This window comes from Macaca mulatta, chromosome 17 (assembly GCF_049350105.2).
Source record: "Macaca mulatta isolate MMU2019108-1 chromosome 17, T2T-MMU8v2.0, whole genome shotgun sequence".
NCBI lineage: Eukaryota > Metazoa > Chordata > Mammalia > Primates > Cercopithecidae > Macaca > Macaca mulatta.
In genome coordinates, this window is record NC_133422.1 from 1,433,648 (window position 1) to 1,457,600 (window position 23,953).

Below are 23,953 nucleotides of genomic sequence, written 5' to 3' on the forward strand. Positions count from 1 at the left end.
TTTTGATATCAGGGTGATTCTGGCTTTGTAGAATGAGTTGGTAAATGTTTCTTCTTCATTTTCTGAAAGAGACTGTGAAGACTGGGAGTAGTTCTTTAAATGTTTGGCTGAATGTGACAAACTCGGGGCCTGGAGTTTTCTGTGTTGATAGATTTTGAACTACAAATTTAATTACTTTCCTAGAAATAGACTAATGAGGTTTTCTATTATTTTTTAAGTGAGTTTTGGTAGTTTGTGTCTTTCAAGTAATTAGTCCATTTGTTCTAAGTTGTAGGATTTGTTGGCATAAATAATTATTCATAATATTGCTTTATTATTCTTTTAATGACTATTGGACTGGCAGCGATGTCCCCGCTTTCATTCCTCGTATTGGCAGTTTGTGACTTCTCTCTGTTTATTGGTCAGTCTGCTTTGAAGTTTGTCAGTGTTATTGTTTTTTCCCTGAGAAACCAGATTTGATTTCATTGATTTGTTTCTGTTGTTTTTCTCTTTTCAATTTCATTGATTTCTGCTTTTATTTTTATTATTTTCTTTCTTCTTTCTTGGTATTTAATTTTATTTTTTCGGTTTCTTAAGATAGAGGCTTGGATTAACAATTTGAGATATTCTTCTTTATTAATGTAAACATGTAATGCTATACATTTTCCTCTCAGCATTGCTTTAGTTGAATCTAATGATTTGATATATTATGTTTTCATTTTCAAAATATTTCAAAATATTCTAATTTCCCATGAGAATTTCACCTTGACTGTAGATTATTTGGAAGTGTCTTGATTAATTTCCAAATATTTGGGGATTTCCTAGATATCCTTTTCGCATAGATTTCCACTTTAATTCCGTTATGGCCAGAGAACATACTTTGTTTGATTTCTATTCTTTTAAGGTTTGTTTCATGGCCAGACTATAATCTATCTTGGTGAATATTACATGTGCACTTGGAAAAGGCAGGCATTCTACTCTTGGGTGGAGAGGTCTCTAAATGTCAAGTAGATCAAGTTGGTTGATAATGTTATTCAGTTCTGCTATAATCTTATTGGTTTTTAAATCTTGTTCTGAGAAAGAAAGTTATTGAGGTCTCCAGCAATAATTGTGGATTTGTCTATTTCTCCTTTCAATTCTGTTTTTACATTATGAAATTAGGAAAAACTAATTTTAAAATTCATCTAAATTTAAACATTTTAGAAATTAGTATTTAATACCCAAAATATGTTAAATCTAATATAATGCTTTTTTTAGAGCAGCTTTAATTCCACAGGAAAGTTAAGAGGAAGGGACAGAGATTTCCCATAAAGCCTCTGCCCCTACACATGTATAGCCTCCCCCATTGTCAGCAACCCCCACCAGAATGGCACATTTGTTACAATTGATGAACCTACATTGGCACGTATTAATCACCCAAAGTCCATAGTTTCTATTAGAGTTCACTCTTGGTATTATGCATCCTATAGGTTTTGACAAATGTATATTGACATGTATCCATCAATATGGTATCATACACAGTATTTTCACAGCCCTAAAAATCCTCTGTACTTTGCTTATTCATCTTCTGCAACCTCAACTTCATGTATTTTGTAGCTCTGTTGTTAGGTGCATAAACACGTAGAGTTGTATCTTCTTGGAAAATTGACCCGTTTAGTGTTATTGTAATGCCCTTCTTTTTCTCTGATAGCATTTCTTGTTTCTTAGGTCTACTTTTTCAGGTATTAATATAGCAACTGCAGGTTTCTTTAGTGTTTGCAAGGAATATTTTTCCATTCTTTTACTTTTGACCTATCTAAGTCCATACATTTAAAGTAGATTTTTTTTTTTTTTAGATAGCTTAGAGTTGGGTTGGATTTGCTTTTTTTTTTTTTAATTCGGTCTGACGGTCTGCCTCTTTTTTACTTTTTCTTTGATCCTGTCACCCAGGTAGTAAGCATAGTAGCTAATTGTTTTTCAACCCTCTCCCTCTCCCTTCTCCTTCTAGTAGTCCATGGTATCTGTGGTTGCCATCTTTATGTCCATGAGTACCCAATGTTTAGCTCCCACTTATAAGTGAGGACATGTGGTATTTGGTTTTCTGTTCCTGCATTAATTCTCCTGGGATAGTGGCCTCCAGCTGCAGCCAGGTTTCTGTAAATGACATGATTTTCTTCTTTTTTTTTTTTTTTTTTTTTAATAGCTGCATAGTCCTCTCTGGGCTATATGTACCACATTTTCTTTATCCAGTCCAGTGTTGAAAGGTAGCTAAGTTGATTCCATGTCTTTACAATTATGAATAATACTGTGATGAATGTGCAAGTACATGTGTCTTTCTGGTAGAACAATTTGTTTTCTTTTGGATACCCAGTAATGGGATTGCTGGATCAAATGGTAGATCTGTTTTAAGTTCTTTGACAAATCTCCAGACCACTTTCTACAGTGGCTGAACTGATTTACTTTCCTACCAACAGTGTATAAGCATTCCCTTTTCTCTGCAGCCTTGCCAGCATCTGTTGTTTTTCAACTTTATTAATAGCCACTTTGACTGGTGTGAGATGGTATCTCACTGTGTTTTTTATTTGTATTTCTCTGATCATTAGTGATGTGAGCATTTTTTCATGTTTGTTGACTGCTTGTATGTCTTTTGAAAAGTATCTGTTCATGTCTTTTGCTCATTTTTCATGTTTTTTTTGTTTGTTGCTTGTTCAACTGTTTTGAGTTCCTTATAGATTCTGAACATTAGAACTTTGTTGAATGAATAATTTGAATATTTTCTCCCAATCCATAGGTTGTCTTTTTACTCTGTTGATAGTTTCTTTTACTATGCAGAAGCTCTTTAGTTTAATTAGGTCCCACTTGTCAGTTTTTGTTTCTATTGCAATTGCTTTTGAGGACTTAGTCATAAATTCTTTCCAAAGGCTAATGTTCAGAATGGTGTTTCCTAGTTTTGTTTTGTTTTTTTCTAGGATTCTCATAGTTTGAGGTCTTACATTTAAATCCTTAGTCTATCTTGAGTTAATTTTTGTATATGGTGAAAGGTAGGTGTTTAGTTCCATTCTTCTGTATATGGCTAGTCAGCTATCCCAGCACCATTTATTGAACAAGGAGTCCTTTCTTCATTGCTTATTTTTGTTGACTTTGTTGATGATCCAGTGGTTGTAGGTCTGAAGCTTTATTTCTGGGTTCTTTATTCTGTTCAATTGATCTGTGTGTCTGTTTTTGTACCAATATCATGCTGTTTGGTTACTGTAGCCTTATAGTATAATTTGAAGTCGGATAATATGATGCCTTCAGCTTTGTTCTTTTTGCTTAGGATTGCTTTGCTTATTCAGGTTCGTTTTTGGTTCCATATGAATTTTAGAACAGTTTTTTCGAGTTCTCTAAAAAATGATGTTGATAGCTTGATAGGGATAGCACTGAATCTGTAGATTGTTTTGGGCAGTATGGCCATGTTAACAATATTAATTCTTCCAATCCATGAGCATGGAATACTTTTTCATTTTTTTTGTGCTATCTGTGATTTCTTGTGGCAGTGTTTTTTAGTTCTCCTTATAGAGATCTTTCACCTCCCTGGTTAGAAGTATTCCTAGATAAGATCGAGACCATCCTGGCTAACACGGTGAAACCCCGTCTCTACTAAAAAAATACAAAAATTAGCCGGGCGCGGTGGCGGGTGCCTGTAGTCCCAGCTACTCAGGAGGCTGAGGCAGGAGAATGGCGTGAACCCGGGAGGCGGAGCTTGCAGTGACAGCCTGGGGGACAGAGCGAGACTCCGTCTCAAAAAAAAAAAAAAAGAAGTATTCCTAGATATTTTAGGTTTTTGGTGGCTATTGTAAATGGGATTGTGTCCTTGATTCGGCTCTCAGCTTGAACATTATTGGTGTATAAAAATGTTGCTGATTTTTGTACATTGATTTTGTATCTTGAAACTTTATTGAAGTCATTTATCAATTTCAGGAGCCTTTTGATGGAGTCTTTAGGGTTTTCTAGGTATAGAAGAATAGCATCAGTGAATAAATTCGATTTCTTCTTTTTCTATTTGGATGCCTTTTATTCTTTTCTCTTGCCTGATTGCTCTGGCTAGAAATTCCAATCTGTCTTCTATTTGATGTGTTTAAATCATTTACATGTAATGTGATTATTCATACAGGTGGCTAAAAACATAACAGCTGTTTTCTATTTGTTCCATCTGCTCTTTGTTTCTTTTTCCTGCTTTTGTGTTAATGGAACGTTTTTATGGTTCTATTTTATCTTCACTATTGATTCATTATTTATACGTCCTTTTAAAAATTTTAATAATAACCATAGGATTTAAAGTATACATCTTTAATCAGAGGCCACCTTCTAGTATTAGACTGCTTCACATTCTTTGTGCCATTGTTGTCCATTTACTTTTACATGTGCATTTACAATGAATTGCTATTTTTGCTTTGAGTATTTTGGTATGTTTTAGAGCAAATGAAAACAGGAAAACATTTATTTTACTTTCAATTATTTCATTTCTAGCGTGAGTCTCACTCTGTCACCCAAGCTGGAGTGCAGTGGCTCGATCTTGGCTCACTGCAACCTTCGCCCCCTGGGTTCAAGTGATTCTCCTGCCTCAACCTCCCAAGTAGCTGGGATTACAGGAATGCGCCACCATGCCTGGCTAATTTTTGTATTTTTAGTAGAGACAAGGTTTCACCATGTTGGCCAGGCTGGTCTTGACCCCCTGACCTTAGGTGATCTGCACGCCTTGGCCTCCCAAAGTGGTAGGATTACAGGCGTGAGCTACCACACCCAGCGTATTCTTTATTTCTTTGTGTAGATCCAATTTTCTGTCTGATATCACGTTTTCTTCTACCCGAAGACTTTCTTTTAAAAATTATTGTAGATTGATTAGGTCTGCTGAAAATGAATTCCATAAGTTGTTTCTCTCAGAATAATTTTAATTTCTCCATTTTTGAAATACATTTTTACTGGGTATAGAATTCTAGGTTGATAGTTTTTTTTTTCTTTCAGCACTTAAAAAATGTCATTGCATTGTCTTCTATCTTGCATTATCTCTAACAAAAAGTCTGTATTAAACCTCACCTTTGTTTTTATGTATATAATGTGACTTTTTCCTCTTACTGCTTTCAGTATTTCTCTTTGTCTTCTGTTTTCAGCAATTTGAATATGGTATACCTAGGTACGTGGAAACGTTTTGGAAGGGAGAGGTGTATATTCTGCTTTGTGTTCTCTGACCTTCTTGGATATGGAATTTGGTTACTCTCATTAGTTTTGGAATATTCTTAGCTATCATTTCTTTTAATTTTTTTCTGTCCAATTCCTTGTTTCTTTTACTTCTGAGGTCTCAATTACACATATGTTAGATTATTTGATACTTTCACTGGAAGTCTTGGATGCTCTGTTTATTATTCTCAGTCTCCTTGCTCTTTTTCATTTTGTCTGATTTCCATTGACTAACCCTGAAGTTCAAAGATTCTTTCCTCAGCTGTGTTGAGTCTACTGATGAACCAGTCAAAGACATTCTTCATCTCTGTTACTTTGTTTTTCAGTTTTAGCATTCTCTTTGATTCTCTGCTGAAATTACCCATATGATCTTGCATGTTGTCTAGAGTTGTCATTAGATACTAATCATAGCTATTTTAAATTTACTGTCAGATTTTTCCAATATCGGAGTCATATCTAAAGATCACTCTCTCGGGTGTGTGTTGTTTTTCTCCTGCTTTTGTGTATACCTCATGATTTTTTGTTTTTGAAAGTCAGATACCGGAATAGGAGAGTAGATACTGAGGCAAACAGTTTTTATGTCTGTGAATTGGCAAGCATTTTCTTCTGCTCTGCTTTCATTGTGGGCATTTGAGTTAATTTAGTTGGGAATTGGGCAAGGTGTTAGGTTTGCAGTTGTTATGGTTATCCTTAGTGCATTAGAGGTTTCAAGTTCCTCTAGTAATGCCTTGTGTTTAAGATGAGGACTGGTTGGCCAGAGGGTTTTGTGGGGTTTTTTTCCTCCTTAATATCTGCTCCACCTTTTGCTTTCAGTTTTCCCTCTGCACTTCCCTCACAGAGGATCTCTTTTGGTATTCTTGTTCTGTGCCTCTCCCAGAAGTATTATTCTGTTACTTTTTACTTAATATGTGTCAGCCTAGGGAGGGGGAGTGGTGGAAGGGCTCTGATTTAGTAGTAGGAGGCACTGTGTCCCTGGAACTTGGGGGTCAGACCTACTCAGTGCTCCTGGCTCTCCCTGGGGTAGGGGTGAGGGTGAGCAGTACCTTTTCCTGCCTCTCCCCCAGGGATAAAGGTTTTTATTTCTGTTCTCTTTCCCCAAATGCTATGAGTTTTCAATAATGGGAGTTTGTGTGCTATTGTCTTCAGTCACTTCAGTGAATTAAACTGTATTTGTATCATATATTGAATGAATCAGATGTTAGGTTGCTCTCGATGTCACAAAGAAACTCTGTTGGTCCTGATTATTTCCCTTAGATTTTTCTTGTGGACATCTGAACTTTAAGAAATCTGTGATAATAGTCCTAAGTGGATTGGGAAGTCAGTGAGCCTCATCATCTACTGGTAGGATTGCCTGTCAGCTGCCCTGTGCCAGGAGTAATTCTGTTAATCTGTTCACAGCTCCAAAAGCCGTTGCAGCATGGACTAGAACATTTCAGCTGCTGGTTAAATCTTTCCGGCATATGTATAAACTTAAATAATTGTAAAAAAATATTCCAACTAGATTATAAAATGGTTTCACCACAAATGAAGGGCTGTTTTCTTTTTCAGTACTTAGTAGCCACAATGAAGATTTTGAAGTGTCTCTGAAGCACTATCCCCAAATTAAAGGCTCTAGTCAATGCAAAAAATCATCTTGCTAAGTCGTTAATAAGAATACACGCTCTACCAACAAGCATAATTAGAGCCTCGAGATTAACAAAATTGCAGTCCTTCTTGATTTAAAAAACAAAAAAACTTCTAGAGGTGAGTCACAGGTCTTAAATTAAAAGGGAGATAAGTCCTATTTTAAGAATGGAGAGCCCAGGTGTGAGAATGAGCTGACACCAGCCTTTGTCACCCTATTGGTCATCAGCTGATTCTCTGGTCTGGCTAGTTCCCCCATTCTGCTCAATGGGGAAGGCTCAGTCCCTCAACAAAGAATAATCCCTCTTCAAAAGCATGCAAGGACTGTCAGGGTAGCAGTCAGTGGGGGCCTTTTCCTTATTTTACCCAGCTATGTATGTCATTCAAACTAGTCCACTAGATAATTTTTAGCTGGGCACGGTGGCTCATGCTTATAGTCTCAGCACTTTGGGAGACCAAGGCAGGTGGATCACCTGAGGTCAGGAGTTTGACACCAGCCTGGCCAACATGGCAAAAACCCGTCTCTACTAAAAATACAAAAATTAGCCAGGCATGGTGGCACAGGCGTATAATGCTAGCTACTCGGGAGGCTGAGGCAGGATAATCATTTGAACCTGGGAGATGGAGGTTGCTGTGAGCCAGTGTTGTGCCACTGCACTCCAGCCTGGATGACAGGGCAGGACTGTGTTACAAAATAAATAAATAAATAATAGGGAATTAAAAAAATCTACTGAAAACTATTTTGGGTTTTAAAATAAGTAAAGTAGTGCCCGTTCTCATCTTGTATACTATGGTTAGCTTTAAAGCAGCTTAGTGTATAGTTATATGTGTTTCACCATTGCATTCACTTAAGCAGTATTCTTGGTTAGGTACAGATCTGTAGGAAGCCAGCTTGAAGACAGAACCAACTGGGCTAGTTAATAATATCCACACATCTGTCCGTTGTTAAACCCAATAACCATGCCAGGAAATTCCTCGATTCTCTCATGATGAGCCGGCTAATTTTTATTATTTAGTTGTTGAATTTTCATTTGATTTTTGTTATAGTTTTACTTTATGCTGAAATTGCTTAATATCCTTTTAGTTTTTTAAACATCTTAATTATAGTTATTTCACAATTTATGTCTGATACCATCGTTATCCGAATGCCCTGTGGGTCTGTTTCCAAAGCCTGTTTTCTCTCTTGGTTTTCATTCAAGTCTTCCCTAATATTGTCTGTCTGTTTGAGTATGAGGCCTTGCTTATGAAAAACTAGGGCTCTGGCTGATGTTATCATGCTCCAGAGAAGCTTCACTAGAAGGCAGGTAGGCTAGGAGCATGTCTCCCTAACTTAACTGTGGATTGAGATAAATTGAGACTAAATTTCAGTCCTTGTGAAGACTGGTCTGTTTTTTGTTACTATTATTCCTTGTATAAGGGATGCTCAAGGGATATAGCCCTTGAGGGTTCCAACTGGAAGCCTGGGTCAGTTACCAGGCCCTGAATGTCAACATTTCTCCCGGCACTCTGAGTATGTTAAAAACTCTGTCATTTTAGCCATTTTGTCTGTGCTTTTGAAATAAACAGCTGCCTCACAGGTAAAAGTGGTGCCAAGTGTAAACCTCGTATCTCTGGGTTCCCCACTACCTGGATCTTGGAAATAAACCTGAATTTTCAAAAATGAAAATGCTACCGTGAGTTACTAATGTCTTTCACATAACTTTTTGTTTTCCATTCTTCTTTAAAACTCACTCTTTACTTAAAGAGTCTCCACTTTTATGTTTTGTGCTATTACCAGCACTTTGTTAAAAATAACAAAGGGATTTATTACAGGCTCACTCCTATAATTCCAGCACTTTGGGAGGCTGAGGTAGGCATGGATCACCTGAGGTCAGGAGTTCGAGACCAGCCTGGCCAACATGCTGAAACCCTGTCTCTACTAAAAATACAAAAAACTAGTTGGGCATGATGGTGCGCACCTGTAATCCCAGCTACTCTGGAGGCTGAGTCAGGAGAATCGCTTGAACCCGAGAGGCGGGGGTTGCAGTAAGCCGAGATCGCACCACTGTACTCCAGCCTGGGTGATAGAGCGAGACTCCGTCCCCAGAAACATTTGTAATCAAAACTCTCACTTCTTCCTTATGAGAAATACTAGAAATGCAGTAAAACTATATAATTGCAGGATTAAATGGAATATTTTCAGTTGTATTTTTTCATGTCAAGCATTTTAACACAATTCTAAGTAAGTGATTTCACAAATGGTACAAAAACACCACTGGAATGGGGATGGGACAGACACATGATCAGGACAGCAACCGATGCCTATGCCACGGTGGCCACCTCTGGGTCCTCTGCGGTCACCTGGAGAAAGGACTGCTCTTTAAAGCAAACAACAATAATCCTTGTATCGGGAACGCCTAAGCCCCAGGAAGTCACATTCTTAAACTCAGTCTACACTGACTTTTATTCTGGAAAGATCTGTCTTGATCGGGTATAATTCCTTCTCAATTATGGCAGAACTGTCATGATTTGTAATATGCTTTTTTTTTTAAATTAAAAAATTAGCCCTTTATTTTGATTTTTAAGGAAAAAAAAAACAAGCTCCTGGTTAGAACACAGTGAGTTACTTGCCTGTAATGTGATGTGCTCTTTCCCCTTTTACTTAACACATTATTTATTCTAGAGCAAAAAGATTCTTTTTTTTTTTAAATACATAATTATGGTATCCACCTCTTAAAAAGTGTTGTCGTAGCAGTCTATTAATCTGACAGATTTTAAAGATTGTGCTCCTGGGAGAAATGATGAAGAGAAACTGGGGTGTTAATTAGGCAGATTTAAGCCAGAGATGTAACTAGTGCTAACAGAGTTTATAATGTAGAACGCCTCCATCTTCAGCCCGAGAGTGGATTTCCTTCTGCTATGATTGCAGTAGGATTCTAATTCATATTTCCTTTCTTACCATGTCTCTTCCTCTTAAAATTATCCAATAGATCTTCTTTGCATGTAAAGTACCCTAAGTATTGAAGTCTTCTAATTTGTTTTTTCTTTCTGTAAAGCACATTGAAGCCTGCTTCCAGATATTTTGCACTAGCAAATACAGATTTTCTAGCAACAGGATGCCTATTTAAAATGCCTGGATTGGCCGGGTGTGGTGGCTCACACCTGTAATCCCAGCACTTTGGGAGGTTGACGTGGACAGATCATCCGAGGTCAGGAGTTCGAGAACAACCTGGCCAGCATGATGAAGTCCCGTCTCTACTAAAAATACAAAAATTAGCCAGGTGTGGTGGTGCGGGCCTGTAGTCCCAGCTACTTGGGAGGCTGAGGCAGGAGAACCTTTTGACCTAGGAGATGGAGGTTGCAGTGAGCCGAGATCATGCCATTGCACTCCAGCCTGAGCAACAGAGTGAGACTCAATCTCAAAAAATAAAAATAAAAATAGTTAAATGCCTGGATGGATTTAAAAACAATAACAACAAACTTGACAGAATTTTTTTCATCATGAAAATCTATGTTTTGGAAAATGTACGTTGCATAAGCAAGTGGATAAACTTCAGAAGTGAGTACTTACCCAGCACGCCCTTCCCCTGGGGATGGTCCATGTAGCAGACTTGCTGGGGCTGTGCCAGTTTTCCACATCAGGGCCCTAATAAGTTGAATTCACCACACAGGTAACTTTTACTAACCATGAAACACTGAAGCTTATAATTGATTTACTTTAAAAATACAAGTTAGAGAGCATTAAAAGTAATGCCTGGAATAGCATCATGTCGTTGTTTTCCCTTCAAGAAAGGCAGGGAAATGCCACATACAGTGTCTAAACTCTGCCTCACCTTTCACCTGCTCATACTGCCTGAGCCAGTGATCAGTCTAAGGAAGCGGGTGATCCTTTTGACAGAACAGTTGTGAGAACTGGGAAGTTGCGTTGTGCTTTACCTCTCCCCAGAGTTTTATTTGTCAAAATCTGGGCATGCTGATGGTGGTTGTGCATGAGAATATATTTGTCATGAGTTGTGTCTCCCTCCCCCGCCTCAAAACCAACAAAACCCAAACAAACAAAAGTCAGTGCTTTGAAAGATGCTGTCGACCTTTAATTAAGCAAAATCAAGCTGATTACCTTTAGTAGTGGTAGAATTTTTGCTAGTGCTTCACGTTTGGTGCCTGTCTCTAGAAAGAGCCCCGTGAAAGACAGAGTTGAGAGTGCATGGGGCGCATCTCTCTGGTTTGCAGAGGGAGTGCGGGTACCTTCTCAGCTGTCTCACTGACATTCTTCCCTGCCTGTCCTCCCCATCCCTTTAGGGCAAAGAGAATGATGGCAGCTTCTCTGAGCTTTGTAACCAACTGCAAGTGAGGAAGGTCCTGATAAATTTGTCAGACTCCCTTTCTCAGACCAGGGGTATCTGAATGAATAATAGCAAGGAAATAAACTCAGTCATGATACGGACAGCATCCTTATAACCCCAGCCCAGCACATCCAACACAATTGGGTCACTCTTAAAAACAGCAACAACTACAGCAACAAAACTTCAAGCAAATGTGCCATTAAAAACTCTTACATAATTGGAACAGATTTGAGTTTCCTCTGGTTCAGGTTTTCTTGCCTCTTTGATAATCAAATGATCTGAAGAAAGGCATAGAATTTCAGGGGAGAATCTGCATGACAGGCTTACAATAAGGCTATTCATGGAGACTCTTTTATTAGCTTACACAGGATCTGCATCATTCTTCGTCTCTGGCTTTGCTACAAGGCTCCATTTAAACTTAACCCAACTTGCAGACTTAACTGATCCAGGAATGACTCAATACAATGAGCCAGCTACTGTAGCTCTTTTTCCCCCTTTGATAAGGGGAGTTAACACAATGGGCTTTACAGTTCTTAAATGACTGATTTTTTTTTTCCCGTCTTTGAGATGTGGTGCTTATGCGACCTTTTGTTTCTTTAAAAAGATTCACATGGTTTGATTATATTTTTAAAAAGTATAAAAAAATCCAATATGGGCTCCCTACCCTTACAATAAAACTTTAAAAATCTTGTAGATAATATAGATGCAAAATTCATGTCACACTATCCACACAGCTGATTTTAATATGTTAGATATTATTAACTATTAGCATTATTCAATTAAACTTGAAAACATTTATTTTTGAAGGGTGATTCTGATATAATTTCTAGTAGTACTTCAGCATTGAATTTCACATCTGCACAATTCTTGTTATCTGCTAGTGTTTGTACTGTATTCATGACCTAATATGATATGTAAATTTAACATTTTAGTGAAATTGATCAGGTGGTTAGAGACCATGAGATGGCTGCAGTGCTAATAACCTTCCCATTTCCCATCAGGGCACCTTGTTTATCGCTGAGTAGTTGGGATGGAGAGGAAACCCTTGAGGATGCATTTCGTGGCACACTGCACCGAGAGCATTAAGGACTGACACTTGGGATACACACCTCAGAAGAGTGGTTCCCAAACTTTAGTGGGAACAGGAATCATCAGGGATGCTTGTTAGAACTGCAGATGCCTGGAACCCACCCCCAGAGACTCTGATTCAGTAGGTCCGGGATGGGAGCCCAAGAATTTGCATTTTTAACAAGCCACGCAGTTGATTCTGATGGGATGGTTATTGCACCACACTGAGAGTCATTCTCCTGAAGTCACTGGGGCATGTTGGGAGGCCCTACCTCCTCCCCTGCAGCACCTGTTGCCCCTAGGTGAGCAGGGACCTTGGTTAGGAGTGACCCCTGGTGTGATCCCAGAGGTGCAGATGTCAGGAGGAGAAGGACAGCTCTAGTATTTCCAAAGTGTCAGAGCAGCTCTTGCATCTTCCCCCTGGTCTGCTTCCATCCACAGCAGGGCAGTGTCCTCTTCATCCTCATGTGGCAGGGAACACTTCTCGCCTGTGGGCCAGTGCTGAGTGTTAGAAGGTGTCATCTCACTGTCACTCTAGCTTTGTAATTAGAACTTCAGAGTGGTTGTTATCTGCAGTATTTAATCCAAATTTGCATCTTTATCCCACTCCCCTACCCCGATTAACGTAGTTTTGGATTTTTGGAAATGGAGATACTTTTCAAAAGGATCTCCAATTAGAAATGGATTCTCAAGAAGCCTTTTGGGAATTATGGATGTAACATGTTTGTTCATTTCATGAAGATGAGATTCTTCCTTAAAGATCTGTTGATCTGATGGTCAAAGCAGATAGGGAAAATAAATGTTGATGATAACTACTGATGTTTTTAGCAGTTTGCCTGGGGTGCTGTTGTGTGTTTTGTTTGTAGAATCCACCCCCATATCGTTGGCAGGCTTTTTTATTATGAGAATTTCCAGGCTATTCAAAATTAGAAAGCACAACAAACTCCCATATATTCATCACCCACTTGCCAGAGTTATCAAGATTTATCATATTTTCCAGCAGCATTTTCTTGTCCTTAAATCTTGCTGGTGGATTTTGTAAGGCAGAACAAGTAAAATCTTTTCTTCTCCTATGGGAAGGTTCATGGCTGAGGACCCTATAACAAAAGATAGATAAACAAGAGAGAAACATACAGATGTATTTATTGTAAGTTTTACATGACACAGCAGCCTTCATAAGGAAGTGTAGACCCCAAGACACAGGGAAACCTCCGTATTTTTATGCTTAGGTTTGATAAAGAATGGACAGTCTTTCAGAGGTATGATAGGACAAAGGGGTATGATCTAGCTGGCATTAAACTAGAGGGAAGTTGGCAAGGCCTGTTTGTTCAGATTCTCCCCTGTGTCCCTGTGTCTTCAGAGACAAGGAGATTGTTTTTCTCTGGGTGTAGGGAGGGTACCTCTGGTATGAGGGTCTTATGACCTGCTTCAAGGGAAGGGCAGAAAATTCTCTTACAGCCTCTGCTTTAGGGGAGGAGAGAGCAGAAGGTCAGAGGGACCTCCCTGCTTCAGCTGTTTTCTCAAATGCCAAATTGCCATATTTTGGGATAACATGTCCTGAACCTCATCATTTTCAAAGTGGTTCATTTGAGGAATGAAACAAACATGAAATGCTTTGCTTGGGGCCTGACTGAGTCGAGTGGTCATGAATAGTCATTTCAACGTGTCCTTTTCAGGAGTGTGTTCCAGAAGACCTAGAACTGAAGAAGAAGATTTTTGCTCAGTTAGATTCCATCGTGGATGATCGAGTGATCTTAAGCAGTTCCACTTCTTGTCTCATGCCTTCCAAGCTGTTTGCTGACTTGGTCCATGTAAAGCAATGCATCGTGGCTCATCCTGTGAGTATTTTAAATCTGGAGGATTGATTGTATCTCATTCTGTTTTTTTTTTTTTAATTTTTATTTTGTGGGGGAGCGGGCCAATAACTTGTGAGTAATCCATTAGTCTTTTAAACTGCTTTATTAAGATATGATTCACTTACACAGTTTGCCAATTCAAATTGTGCAGTTCCGTGGTTCTTATTGTATTTACAGAGTTGCACAATACCAGCATTTTAAAAAAGAATTTTATCCCAAAATTCCTTGGATTTATATCTGTGTACCTAACGTGCAACGGAATAGAGTGAACAATGCTTTGAGACTTTCACCCCCAAGTAACTGTGTAGCTGAGGAGGCCGACTAATAAACAAATAATTCTACTATCAATGTAAAAGTGCTGCATCAAAAACATATACATTGTGTAGGATTCTATAGATATGTCACTTGCACGGTGTAGTTTACTCAACACAATTCAGAGTAGGATCCATTTTGTTAAAATGTTAAAATGGGTCCTGCTCCTGAGATTCTGACTGAAGGTCTGACTTTAAGGACTTTTTTTCCCCGTGTGGTTCCCTTCCACCCACTCACTGTAATTAACTGTGCAAGCTTATTTGCCAGGAGTACATTATGAGGTGCTTTGGACAGTAAGTTTCAAATTGGCATGCAAGCACTCAAGGAATCTTTTAGCGGTTAACGTATTGAAGTGAGGAAAGGGGAATGAGGAGACTCAGTGAACGACATTTGAGCCCCAACTGTGAGCTCAGTGTGACCTTGGAGAACCAGGACGCCTGTTCGAACGGGAAAGGTGACTTAGCTCAAGCTGTGATAACTATAATAGTACAAAATAGTGACCACACCTTTGGCATCACCAGGTTGTCAGAGGTTCAGATCAGGGAGAAGCAACACAGAGGGCCCAGCCTGGCTAGGAACTGGTTGGGCTGATGAAGGGATGAGAGGGTCCGAGCCTGGGGAAGAGCATAAGCAAAGACCTTGGGCCAAGGACCCTCTCGGTGTGCAGAGTTGTGGGAGGCCAGCCTGGTGGCATGAGCACACATGCCTTGGTGCCATGGGAGAACACTGGAGGGCTCAGTAATGGTTGGGTCTGGAGAATCGTGAGCGTTACTCTGAAGAGCTGGGACAGACAGCTTGGGTCCGGAGCATCAGTGTGATGTCGTGGAAGTGCTGCTTGGGGAGGGTAACATGAAGGTCCTTCCTGGGATGAAGACGGGTCAGAGAGGGGAGCAATGATGTCACAGCAGTCGGGCAGTATTCCGAGCATGAGTGACCAGGGCCTAGGATCAAGAGCGGGGCAATTCCTCTTTCTGAGCAAGAGCCATTTCGAGTGTGGAGGTAATCGCCTACCAGATCTGTAGATGCCCACCAGGTTTTGTGTGCTAAGAAGAGCAGCAACTTGGAACACCATTTACATAGCTGCATGGTCCTGGGAGATTCGATGGAAAGAATGAGGAATGGTTATAAAATAAGGAGGCTGAGATGCATAAAAATAGAAGAGAACCCGTCACATTTGGTCACCACTCAAATATGAGTGAGATTAGCATTACGAGGGACCCTAATTGAAAGCGAGTCCTGAGAAGCCTGCCGTGCCTTTGCTTTGGTGACATACACACATCTGCAGAAAGGGCTCCTGGAGGCCTCAGCACTTTCTAGGTTGCTGCTTGATTGCTTCAGTGGAAGGGGTCAGCCTCCTAATTTCTAGCCCATGTTCTTGCTTCTAAGTTAGTTCAAAACAAAACTAATCTAAATAAAGTTGTTCAGAAAATACCTCCTGAGTTCTTTGACGAGACCTTTACTGTGTCTCTTTAATTTTAAATTGCCAGATGGGTGAGAGGACACTTGAGTCACTCTCTTCTCCCTCACACCCAACCCAGTCCCTTGATCAGCAGGAGTTGGTAACTGTTGAATAATGACACTTCTCTCCCTCCTTCCTACTCTTGTTCCATCCCACTATTGCTCACTTATTTAATGAAACAGCATAAAGTCCAGACCTTATTTTAAAAATTATTCTTCCCCTTTGGGAGGCCGAGGCAGGTGGATCACGAAGTCAGGAGATCGAGACCATCCTGGCTAACACGATGAAACCCCGTCTCTACTAAAAATACAAAAAATTAGCCGGGCGTGGTGGCGGCGCCTGTGGTCCCAGCTACTCGGGAGGCTGAGGCAGGAGAATGGCGTGAACCTGGGAGGCAGAGCTTGCAGTGAGCCGAGATCGCGCCGCTCACTCCAGCCTGAGCGACAGAGCGAGATTCCGTCTCAAAATAATAATAATAATTTAAAAATATCTTCCTTATTGTTACAAATTCTTTTTAAACAAAACCCATGTTAATTAAAGCAAATCAAATAACCCAAATTAGCCATCTTTGGACTTTTCCCTTTCTTTCCTCTATGTTCCAGCTGCCCACCTCTCTCTCTCTCTTTTTTTTTCTTTTTCTGTGGCTCTGTCGCCCAGGCTGGAGAGCAGTGGTGCCATCATAGCTCACTGCAGCCTTGAACTTCTGGCCTCAAGCAAGCCTCCTGTCTCAGCCTCCCAAAGTGATGGAATTACAGGAGAAAGGCACCCCGCCCGGCCCCACCTCTTGCTCCCCCCACGGGACCTCTAGGGGACTGGACAGGCAGTCCCTACAAAATCAAGACCTATTTGTGATCTCTGAGGAACCCCAGTTTCCACGAAGCCCCCCCCTCGTGGCCAGCCAGGAGCCCACCCTGCGGCCCCCAGTCCCTGCTTGGGGCCCTTTGTTTCAATCATTAGTGATTTTTGCCTGGGCCGAAAATAGGATGAAGAAAAGGGAGGCTTGTTCATGCCGTGACAAAAGTGGATATTCAGCGAATTGGAAAGGTTGCTTCTGCCTCCGCCCATACAGTGAAGCCTGCAGCCCTCGTGGCACGGCCACGGCCACGTGTTCCCTGGGGCGGGGCCAGACTTCCGGTCAGTGGATTGGGAAAGGCGCTGGCCAGGCGGCACGTACTCCCAGCGCAGGAGTTGGGGCTGGGTTTTAGGGTGCGCTTCCAGGACTGGAGCTGCTGATGGCCACACTGCAGGCCCAGGAAGAGGGCTGTTCGCGCAGGCCGGCTGTGTTCTGCACATTTTCTTCTCCTGTGTCATTTGTGTTGTTTCCTCGACTCCTCGTGGCAGTGACTCCGGAATTCCCACGTGGAGGGGCTGGGGGAGGAGGATGTGCCGGCTGGGGCCTGTCGGTGACAACGGTGTGCACGTTGCATCGCAGTCTCAGGCCTTACTGAGCTCTAATGAGCACTGACAGAGTGGCAGTTTTCTACTGATAGTTTCGCCACACTTTACAAAGAAGCTCCCTCGGTTTTTCTCCTCCTTAGTTCACTCTGGGAAGACGATGGTCCGACGGGGCTAGTGGGGGCTTCGAGCCCACCAAGTACTGTGCTGTATGGACGGGTCTGCCTGGGAAAGGGGCCGCGGCTGGCAGACTGGGGCGTGCGGTGGGCGTGGGGGGAGAGGCCACCAGTTAGCCCCGTCCCCCGCCCCAGCCCGGGTTTGGCCTTTCCGGACTCACCTCACGCCTGACACTGAAGCCATCTGCCCTGGTGTTGGTGGTAAATATTGGACCCCATAGGGCTTGCTGTCTGCCAAGCGCCCGTGCTGTGCGTCCCTTTGCACATGTGCGCGCCCCTGCGGCCGCTCGGAGCTGCCTTGGAGCCTCCCTGCGAGCGCGCGGCGGAGGGGATGGGCTGTCCACGGAGCACGGAACACCGAGGGCTGGCAAGTCTGCAGCGCGGCGGCCTCCCGCGAGGGCGCTGTCGGCCCTGGGGTCCTCGCCGTTTTGGTTGGTCCCGGCGCGGGGGGGAAGGGAGTCTGCGGGCGGCGGCGCTGTCGGCGCGGTCACACGGCCCCGCGCGGCGGGGAAGAATGCGCCCCTTGTGCTCCGCGGCCTGCGCGGCGCTGCCGTGGTATCTGTCTAACCCTTTCGGGGGCGTTTCTCAGTCCACCGCGCACAGTCCCACACGGAAGGTTGGGGGCGGGGGAAGCTGCCTCGTCTCCTCGCTGGTCTCCTCCCCTCCCCGCTGCGGTGGTCAATTCAAAGGGCACCTGACCTGATGGACAAGATTGACCTCTTGGGTCAGAGGCCGAGGGCTGAGGTTAGGGAGACTGTCCCAGCCAGGAGACCCCAAGGTCCTTTTGCGGCGACTTCGGCAGGTGGACACGCAGGTGTGGATGGAAGTCGGTGTGGATGGAAGTCTGTTTCGGGGGGCTGGGTGGGGCCCCAGTCTCTGGCCTCTGCATCCTACTCAGCCGCGTGCCTTGTTATCGTGGGTGCTGGGGAGCCCTGCAAGATGTTTCGCTGGAGAAGTCATGAGCAAAGTCCTGTTTTTTACTTTTAAAGTTTGTAACTGTGGTAAAATACACATAACAATTTACCGTCTTAGCCATTTCTAAGTGTGCAGTTCGGAGGCATTAAGGACATTCTCCTTAGTTAAACCACCACGACCAAGGATCCATGGAACTTTCTCGTCTTATAAGACTGCATCCCCTACCCATGAAACCCTAACTTCCCACCACCCCACCCCAGCCCCTGCACCCAGCCGTTCTGTTTGCTGCTGTTGTGGATTGGATAGGCTCCTGCCACAACACGGATTGCTCTGGGAAGATGAGATAGAGGGGCTGAGACACCAGCAGGAGTCCCATGAAGGGAGTGCAGAATCTATTTGGAAACGCGGGCCCTGAGCTGAGGGTGGCGGTGGCAATGGTTTTTCTGAGAGAAGAATGAAGAGAAGTAACAGGACTATAGTAGCTGATGGTGTGTCCGGAATTGGTTCTTGCCGGTGGGTTCCTGGTCTTGGTGGATTGTGGTCTTGCTGACTTCATGAACAGCAGACGTTGGTGTTGAGTGTTACAGCTTTTGAAGATAGCACGGACCCAAAGAGTAAGCCGTAGCAAGGTTTATTGTGAAAAACAAAAGGACAAAGCTTCCGCAGCAAGGAAAGACACTGGACTTGAGCCCCAGGGTGGGGCGGGGTGGTGATCAGCTTTTATTGCCTAATTGGCCCCGCCCATGTTCCGTTTCTGTCCTGTCAGAGTGCCCTTTTTCAGTCCTCCCCGCGATTGGCTACTTTTAGAATCCTGCTGACTGGTGCATTTTACAGAGCCCAGATTGGTGCGTTTTACAATCCTCTTGTAAGACAGGAAAGTTCCTGATTGGTGCGTTTTACAATCCTTTTGTAAGACAGAAAAGTTCCCCAAGTTCACACTTGACCCAGGAAGTTCAGCTGGCCTCGCCTCTCAGTGGAAAGTGAGAGGGGCTAGGGAGAGGCAGGGGCCAGGGACACTTATTCTGGCACTGACTTGGGTGTGGGGATATGACACATTCTCACTGAGATCAGGAACCTCCCAGGGTGGGGGACCGTGGGGGTAACCCGCATGAGACAAGTCTGTGCTGGGATGTGCCCAAGGGAAGGCATCCGGCTCCAGGGTGAGGCTGGGATCTGTGTGACACCCGCAGGTGTGTTCTGTGTCCTCGAGTCTTGGTGGTGACACCAGGGAGTGGGCACAGGTGGGCCACTGTGTCAGGCTGGGGGTCTCCATCACTCAGGGAAAGTGTGAGCATGAAAAATTGCAGAGAAGACTGAGAGGAGGGAACTGGTGAGTTTTAAATAGAAATGCTTTCTAACTCCTTGTCTCTGTCTGTTTTTGCTACCAGTGAGGCTTACAATGTTTGAAAGACCCCAGCCCCAGCATGCCTGCTTTATATAAAATAAAGCAAAATTCATCTGAGAAAGACACACTTCCAGTTCTTCTAATCTTGATTTTTCAAAAGGTCAGAGGTTAAGTATTTCTATAAGAATTCAGTAAGTGACAGGTGTTTAACCGAGACATCGATTTACCATCTGTCTATTTGGAAACAGGAGCCATCTTTTCCTGATTCCTGAGAGGGCAGAGCGGGTGCCCAGGATGGTCCTTATTGCTCCTTCCCTCTTCTGTGGGAGTCATCTTTAAATGGAAGCTTTTGCTCATGGAAGCATCACTGAGCAAATGTGACATTCTACTTGTCACCCATATGGTGGAGGAAAACCCATTTAAAAGCACCATTTGGAGACCAGTTTTTGCTGTGGTATACTTGGTTCAGCGCTCAGGCCAGTCACGTTCTACCAAGCACTGTTTTCTATGGACATTTGATAATTCCCTGTGAGGAATCTGTAAGAACAGTTTCTCAAAGTAAACCAAGAACACAAGAGTTGAATGGTAAAGTCCGGGGTCCTCCCTCAGGGCTCACTCACCTGTACAGTGCCTTCCTGTCTTGGGCTCGTCGGGGTGCTGGGGCTGCTGAGGTGTGTTGGTGCTTGTTGATTTCTAGAGCAGGAAGGTGATGTTAGGTTGGAAGAGGCAGACGCTTAAGGTACAATATGGAGGAATTAAGGAAATACCAAGTTTTGGGAAGACACTGCTAATAATTTATTTTTGAGATCATCTGGCACTGTCACTTAGGCTGGAGTACAATGGCACAGTCATGGCTCACTGCAGCTTCCACTTCCTGGGCTTAAGTGATTCTCCCACTTCAGCCTTCCAAGTAGCTGGGACTACAGGTACACAACACCACACCTAGCTAATTTTTTTAATTTTTTGTAGCGACAGGGTCTTGCTATGTTGCCTAGGCTGGTCTTGAACTCCTGGGCTCAAGTGATCCCTCCACCTCGGCCTCCCAAAGTTCTGAGATTACAGGTGTGAGCCACCACACCCAGCTTGCTAATAATTTTTAACACTGACACAGGAGAATGTCAGAGCCTGTGGTGACTGCAGATGGGAAGACATGATTCTCAGGGGGTGGGCTGGGAGGAAGCTTTGAAGACAAGACAGATGGGAGCAGAGAGACTCTGTCCTGGGGAGGCCAGGGCTGTGAAGATTAGCCGTAAACATACAGGATAGCAAGCTGTTCCTCCAAATTCCAACTTTGTATTTTGGGTATTTTTTTTTTTTTAAATAAAACCACACAATTCTGCATCAGGTTCCCTTTTTCTCTTTCCTTTGTGAACAAATTTCTTTCTCAAGTATCTTGTTGTTGGCCACTGAATCTAAAGGCACCATTCCAAAGATGCATCTGCTGCTCCTAACCATTCAGGGTAGGTGCAGTGCCTCAAACCCAGGGTCATTTCCTTGACTCCCCCACTTCTCTCTCTCTCCTAAGGTGAATCCGCCGTACTACATCCCGCTGGTTGAGCTGGTCCCCCACCCGGAGACGGCCCCTACGACGGTGGACAGAACCCACGCCCTGATGAAGAAGATTGGACAGTGCCCCATGCGAGTCCAGAAGGAGGTGGCCGGCTTTGTTCTGAACCGCCTGCAGTATGCAATCATCAGCGAGGCCTGGCGGCTGGTGGAGGTGTGTGTGCCCTTCCTCTCTTCCTGCCTCCCTTCCTTGCTCCTCTCTTCTTCCCTCCCTCCCGAAGCTGAGCAGGACAGTGAAAGCCTGGAAGCTGGGAAAGTCAGAGGCTGCCTGGTTCTTCTTGCTCTATTCTGGAGACCAAGGGCCAGCTTTAGAAACAAAATAAAATGCAGCAATTCATTGTCTGCCCGAGAGGTTCTTCTTACAGTCACCTGATACCAGGACGCGATGACAGGCTTCTCTCCTTTTGCCCTTTCATAGCATTGGACATAATAACCCATGTGGCCCACTGCATTTTCCCACAGAGTCAGCTTTTACCCCTCAGTGTTATAATTTTTCAAAAAGAAAAAAAATTATATTTTGTGTAAACTTCTGTCTCCTGAAGGAACCTAATTGTTTCAAGAGCTTGAGAAAGAAATGATGAATATTCTTGTTAGAGTAAATGCTTGTCTTACATATAAAGAGGAAATGATATGTAAATATATTTAACATCATCCTCTAATGAAAGGATTTTACATGGAGGTGAGGAAATGGCCTGGCTGCACGCATTCCCGTGTACATTTGCATGAGGGATCCTGGCGCCTGGGGGAGATAGGTCAGCTGGACCCCAGGACGAGGCAGAGAAGTCTTGGGACCTGGGAGTGGAGCCGTCCAGCCTCCCTGGTGGCACTTGCCCAGCTTCTGCAGGGGGAAGGCAAGACTCTGCCCACGCCTGTGTTGCAAAAACACTGTGGAAGGCTCAAGGGCCGGAAGTACCCAGCTGCACAGCGTGGGGAGGACGCTGCTCGGGCTCGAGTCATCCGCACCTGGCTCCACAGTTCCTTGTTGGGACTCGCACGGACACACACCGAGCCTTGCCTGAGATGGCAGCCAGGAAGCTGACCGTGCCCCAGCTTCCTTGAGTGTTGCATTTCAATTTCCCAGCAGTTCTTCCAAACCAGGCAGGTGTGCGTGTCAGACGTGGCCTCCCGCAGCCTGCTGCTCACGTTGGGTTCCCTGTTAGGTTCACTGTCTGACTGGACTGTCGGGTGCATTTGCCTCGATTCTGTGTCCTGATCTTTAAATCCACTTAAGGCTCCTGTATTTTCAAGAAACAGTGCTCGGATTTCCGCTGTTGCGGCGGCGGTTTGAATTTCTTAGTAATTTCTTGAATATCAGTCAGTGTCAAGGTATTTTTAAAGAAACACTGATCTATCAGAACCTTCTTGGAGATTTATTTAAAATATTTCCATTTGTCTAGAAAAGAGGAACAACTTTAGACTCCTTGCCCATGTTCACTTGTTGAATTAAAACCTTGTGGGGTTTTACAGGCAATCTCAACTTTTTATTTGTAAGATACTTTAGCACCCTGAGTAAAATCTTGCTTTCTCCAATCTGAAAGGTGTGAGCCCATTCAAGGAAGAGTGTGGGATTCTGGTGTAAGGGGATCGGGGGGAAGGTGTACACAAAGAACTCTCCATTGCAGGAGCCATGGAGGACTCTGGTGTTTCCTTTTGCTGCTCGAGGAGGGCGGGCGGGAGGGGTGAGGTGGGCTGCTCTGGTAGTTCTGCTGACTCGCGATGTCCCCGTGCTTTCGGTTGTCCTGCTTCGTGGTCATGGCAGCCTGAGTGACACTGTGTTACTGGCTAGCAGGAACGTTCTTACTCCTGGCTTTCCGCGGTGACGTGCCTCCTGAGAAAGCGAAGCCTGCGTATGTCTCTGTGTTGGCTGCTGTGGGGACTCACGTGCCTGGAGTCCCTATAAGGAACTGAGTGCCAAAATCTAGCAGCATACGGTTTGTGACAGAACAGGAAGAGGTCAAGAGAAATGGGAAACTAAGACAATGTGAATAAAACCCAAAGAATTGGCCGGGCGCGGTGGCTCAAGCCTGTAATCCCAGCACTTTGGGAGGCCGAGACGGGCGGATCACGAGGTCGGGAGATCGAGACCATCCTGGCTCACACGGTGAAACCCCGTCTCTACTAAAAAAAATACAAAAAATTAGCCGGGCGAGGTGGGTGCCTGTAGTCCCAGCTACTCGGGAGACTGAGGCAGGAGAATGGCGGGAACCCGGGAGGCGGAGCTTGCAGTGAGCTGAGATCCGGCCACTGCACTCCAGCCTGGGCGGCAGAGCGAGACTCCGTCTCAAAAAAAAAAAAAAAAAAAAAAAAACAAAAAACCCAAAGAATTACCTTGGTGAAAGTCTAGACGATAATTTGTTTCTAAAAATAAGGATGATCTATCTCCAGGTAGCGGGCCCCAGGCAGTTCTAGAAACTGCAGGTCCTCTCCTGGCAGGGAGGGGTGGGAATGGCGCTACCCGGCACCCCGAGCGCCACAGGGATGACTTCCAAGGTGTGAGGGGCTTTAGTTATGGGGCAAGGCTGGCGGAGAGGGAACACGGAGGCGTTCGGGGAGGAGGGAGGGCTTGTCGTGGTGCTGACCTTGACCATCACCGCTCAGTGGCAGCACCTCCGCTGGCCAGCTACTTCAGGAGCAGGGTCACCACCAGCGTGCCAGCACTCCAGTAGCAGGTTGGAGTTTGACCCTTGCTTGGCGTGTTAATTGGGTAGAGCCAGGACGCTTTCAGGGCGAGAGAGGGGCCG

General features: G+C 43.8%; 1 protein-coding gene across 5 annotated transcripts in view; it reads left to right on the forward strand.

Annotated features, from left to right (window-relative positions):
* The window catches only part of CRYL1 (crystallin lambda 1), a 139,335-nt gene that overhangs the window by 93,565 nt on the left and 21,817 nt on the right, over positions 1 to 23,953 (forward strand). For 4 of the 5 annotated variants that reach the window (XM_077973599.1, NM_001266898.1, XM_077973598.1 and 1 more), the window contains 2 exon segments: positions 13,865 to 14,026; positions 21,172 to 21,366. In XM_077973599.1, the coding sequence (XP_077829725.1) occupies positions 13,865 to 14,026; positions 21,172 to 21,366 (357 nt within the window). 5 annotated transcript variants of the gene reach the window in all.